The sequence below is a fragment of the Calidris pugnax genome, unplaced genomic scaffold (assembly GCF_001431845.1).
Source record: "Calidris pugnax isolate Ruff unplaced genomic scaffold, ASM143184v1 scaffold102, whole genome shotgun sequence".
Classification (NCBI taxonomy): Eukaryota; Metazoa; Chordata; class Aves; order Charadriiformes; family Scolopacidae; genus Calidris; species Calidris pugnax.
Window position 1 is genome coordinate 5,580,619 of NW_015090846.1, and position 4,743 is coordinate 5,585,361.

General features: G+C 52.6%; 1 protein-coding gene across 4 annotated transcripts in view; it reads left to right on the forward strand.

The window, feature by feature from the left end:
* The window catches only part of LHX2 (LIM homeobox 2), a 35,329-nt gene that overhangs the window by 10,552 nt on the left and 20,034 nt on the right, over positions 1-4,743 (forward strand). The window contains exons 1-2 of one of the 4 annotated variants that reach the window (XM_014942708.1): positions 258-1,069; positions 3,873-4,078. In XM_014942708.1, the coding sequence (XP_014798194.1) occupies positions 842-1,069; positions 3,873-4,078 (434 nt within the window). In that variant the 5' untranslated portion in view covers positions 258-841. Of the gene's footprint in view, positions 1-257; positions 1,070-1,400; positions 1,516-3,872; positions 4,079-4,743 lie in introns of those variants that run through there. The other 3 variants (XM_014942709.1, XM_014942711.1, XM_014942710.1) reach the window with 3 other exon arrangements.

The following is a 4,743-nucleotide window of genomic DNA, read 5'->3' on the forward strand; positions in this document are numbered from 1 at the left end:
CCCCACACCCCCCCCCCCCGCCGGGCTCAGCCCCAGCCCCGGGGGCAGCCCTGTGCGGCTGAGCTCCGGCCCCGCACCGCCCTACCCGTCCCTCCTCCTCCTCCTCTTCCTCCTCCTCCTCCGCCCCCCCCCCCAGCATCCGCCCCGGGCCCCGCCGCTTTGAGGAGAGAGGGGGGCCGCCGAGTGCCCGTCCCATCTGGTGCCCATCCAACTCTTCCTCCTTCCCCTTGGCTTCTTCTTTTCCCAATGAGCTCCAGCGGGCTGGGGGAGGAGCGGGGGAAGGAGCAAACTTTGCCCCTGAGCTGCCGCCGCTGCCAGCCCTCCGGACCGTGAGTGCCTACGGTGGGCACCCGCCCCGTCCTCCTGGCAGCGCCAGCCCGCTCTCCGCCTGCTGCCGCCTCCCTCGCCCTTGCTTTCCTCCTCTAAATTCCGCACAGTACGATGTAGGGGGGCTTGTCGTTATTATTTTTTTTTTTATTATTTATTTCTCACCGAAGATGGTTTAATTTTTTATATTTCTATTATTTATTAATCCCTCCCAACCGTAAACCTGCCTAGCCTTCGGCCAGCCGGGCCAGAGCATAAAGCCTGGGACTGCACCTGGGGCAATGAGCCCTGCACTGAAGAAGCCTCCTAGAGGGATGTGCCGGGGCCGCGCAACAGACTAGATCCGAGCCCCGAAGCTCACACCACCAGTTCCCCCCCCTCCCTCAGCCCCCGCGCCCGCCTTTTCTGCACCCCGTCCCCCCGAAGCCTGGGATCAGAGCCTGCCCCGCGCTCCGGAGACCTTTGCCGGGGTGAACAGCCCGGAGCCCGAGGAGAGACGGGGCGGCCGTGCTAGATGCATGGGGGAGGGCTCCGGTTAATGCAAGTTCTGGGCTCCTGCAGGGACCCCGACAACTGTCAGCAGCAGCAGCGACTCGGGGCCTCCTCCTCTGCTTCCTCAGCGATGCTTTTCCACAGCCTGTCCGGCGCGGAGATGCACGGGGTCATCGACGAGATGGATCGGAGAACCAAAAGCGAAGCACCGGCCATCAGCTCGGCTATAGACAGGGGAGAGACCGAAACGGTAGGAGGCGAAGGAATGGGAGAATCCTTCAACCCCCTAAACATAATAACCCCCTCAAAGATAGAGCTTTTCCCTTAAAATAACAGATCGGGGGGAATCGTATGCAAAATGCTAAATCAGAAGGAAATTAAGCGTAAAGGCACCCCAAAAGATTAAATAAAACCGTGGGGAAAGGCATGAAACTGTTAATTATTAATAATATGCATAGTAATAGTAACGCTTGGGTGCAATGAACGGCACTGCTCTTACGAGAAAACAGAAAGATAGACCAGCCTTTTGGTAGCGTCCAAGAACTCCTTCCCTTCCCCCAGCCTGTCCGGCCTTGCAAAGTTTTTAGGAAGAGGCAAAGTATGCTTTCAGACAGATAACGTTTTGGCACAGCGAATTTTTTGTCTGCAGAATGGAAACACAAACACCAAAGAATCCGGTTCTGTGTTATTTTTCAGGTAGGATGTCTACGCTGAGGTAGTCGTTATAGCATTTATAAACAAAAAAACCAAACTCGAGCGCCTTTCAATAATTTTTTTTTTTTTAAATAATTGTAATATATTTGAACATTGGGTTTGCGAACATGGCAAACAGATCTAGAAAATATGTTTCAGGGAAACGGATGGATGCAAATTTTTATAACTTTATCACTTTTTATCGGATGACTGCTGATGCATAATACTTGTATATTAATACGTTTAGATAATAAAAATATGCATCCTTTTAACCGGAGTTAAGCTAGCAAAGTGGAAGAGATTTTTGAACTCTGTTAACTGATTCAACAGTTTGTGTACTACTTTTTTGTTAAGAAATGATAATTCTGAAGGGAAATGATCCCGTATTTTGGTCAAGTGCTGTTTTCTAAGCTGGTACGGGCATGTGCAAGAAACGATCTGTTCTTGGTTTTTAAAACTTCATCAGTATGTGTTATTTCTCTTAATGCCATATAGAAATTTACTTAAAGGTGACAGTGAGAATATTTAATCCTGAAATACTAGTTGAAAAACAACCTTTATACAATGAGGGTGGAACGTGATTTCTAATCTAAACGGTTTTGGTTTTCTTTGGAAAAGTTAATATTTCTCCGTACAATTAAACAATATCAAATGACATTTCCTGGAATAAATATTGTGGTATGATACCTTTATGTATCTATATATAACGTATATGCATACACATGTGTATATAATAAATAGTGGCATAGCATACTGGATCCTTAAGTACCATTTCTGGATCTCAGAATATTTTTGTTACCAGAAAAGCAAAGCAGAAAAATCGTATTTCATTTAAAGTGGATTTACAAGAAACTACTTTGGTTATAAAACGTTTCCTAATCAGAGTTCAGTTAATGCCTTAAAGAAATAAGCTACCAGTGGACTTGTGTGGGTAACACCAGTGTGGTGCCACGATTTTATTTATGTGTAGTTCTGAGGGTGGGAATGGTGTAGTGCAAACAGTAGTGCTCATGGCGGTGGGATTTTGTGCTCTCTGCAAGCACTGGATGAAAGTAATCAGTCGAGCAAATGCTGAAAAAATAGCTTCATTTTCTCTCCATTCTTCCCTATTAGCTGTCTTTTCTTTTTCCTTTGCGCGAGGACTTAAGGCTCTAAAGGAGGTAAAAGTAAACAAACAACTTCTTACACCCCCTCCGACCCCCCCTCCCCGAATCAAAATAAACTGCGTGTTTGTCACATCTGTAAAAAATGTTTGGGGTTCTCTGGCACCAGGACAAACCTGCAGTGTGCTTTTGTGCAGAGGGGGTGATAGTAAGTTTGGGAGGAAGTGGGCAGGAGCGCGTTGCAAGGTCTGCAACAACCCCTGCTCCGCTCCCAGCCTCCTCTCCTCAGGGCTGTCTGAGGGTGCCCGCTAAAATAAATAAGCGTGCTTAAACGGTTTCCGATATTTTTCTCTCTTTCTTTTTTGGTAGAGGTTGACAGAATATGTATGTATTTGTTTTTTGCAGGGTTTCGATTGGATTGCGATTTGACACTAAACTATTAAATTATATAGGGGTTACATTTAGTTTTATTGCTTCCAAGTTTATCCCAGCATAATCTAAAGTGCTCTGTTGTTTTTTCCCCGCTTTTTTCCCCTACACGTTTCCCACTAATTCGTTTTCCTGATAAAACATTCTGCGCCTCGAACTTCGTGGTTCTCATCTCCTGCGCGGTTTTATTCACTGATCCCTTTAGTGCTTTGGGTCAGAGCAGATTTGGAGCCGTGGTTTTTGGAGCCAGCTTGCAGAGAGAGCTGTGGCTGGGGCACTGTGACTGCTGGGGGGTTTGATCGTAATTCACTCGGAATTTTATAGCTAGGAAAATACACACACAGACACGCACCACATACACGCACTCACAGAGCATTAACTGTGCAGGCACTCTCCGTGTATCCATAATAATAAATTTTAAAATTAACTATCTGCGATTTGCCCTACTCTGTGATTATTGCGCCTGTTTATTGAACAGCATCTTTTCTTGCTCTGGGTCTGGAAAGCCCACCAAAAAAAAAAAAAAAGAAAAAAAAGAAAGAAAGAAAAAAAGCCTGGGTCTGATCCGGACACCTTCCCTAAAACCCAGGGTCTTTTTCTCGTTGTCTCGCCTTCCTCCCCCGCGCCTCCCGGGAAGGTGGGATGCCCGGGACCCTGGGGACCCGCCTTCCCGGGCGCAGGAGGCAGGTCGGGGCGCCGGGCTCGGACCCCCCGCTCCGCGCCCGCCGAGCCCCTGCGCGGAGAGGAGCAGGGCAGGGGGAGGGGGGAGCCCAGCAGCGCGCAAGAGTTTCTCTCTCTCGCTAACGGTCTGTAATTGTTTTCCCCCAGCAGACCATGCCTTCCATCAGCAGTGACCGGGCTGCCCTGTGCGCCGGCTGCGGGGGGAAAATCTCGGACCGTTATTACCTCCTGGCTGTGGATAAACAGTGGCACATGCGCTGCCTGAAGTGCTGCGAGTGTAAACTCAACCTGGAGTCCGAGCTCACCTGCTTCAGCAAGGACGGCAGCATCTACTGCAAGGAGGATTACTACAGGTACGGCTGCCTCGGCCACCAGCCTGGGAGGGGGGGACCCGCTCCCCCACGCTGACAGCCCCCGTCCCGAAGGGACTGCGGAGGGGACCCGCGGGACGGGCCGTGGGCTCCTCAAACCTCCCACGGGAGAGGGAGACTCATGGTGGGGGTGGGCCCCGTGTGCTCGGGAGGGGGGCACAGCTCCCCCCCAGCCTGCTGGCGGATACGGGGGGCTTCAAGCGGGCGTCCCCTGCCCGGCCTTCCTGGGCTGCCAAGGGAAAAGAAACGGCCAAGGGGAGCTGAGGGGGTCTCCTGCCCTGACCCGGCAGGGACCCGCACCCTCTCCCTTGGCCAGGGCTCGCCTTCCCCGCCCGTGTCCCGTTGCGGGGCCGCGGGGTCGGGCTGAGCCCGGGGCACGCTGTCAGCCCGGCCGCGGTGCCTCCTGCCTGGCCCGGGCCCTCCTGCGGCCCCGGGGAGGTTTGCGGGACGGGGACCAGTGCGTCTTCCTGCGGGGGCTGGCGGGGCAGGAGCCGCGCTGCGGGGCGGGAAGCGGGACGGAGGAACCGCTCGTTCCCGGGCCGTGGTGCTGGTCCCGCCCGCGGGCAGTGCCCGGGGAGCCCAGCCGCTCCTCGCCGGCTTCGTGCCGCCGCCCCGGGCCCCGCAGCCCCGGGCCCCGCAGCCCCTCT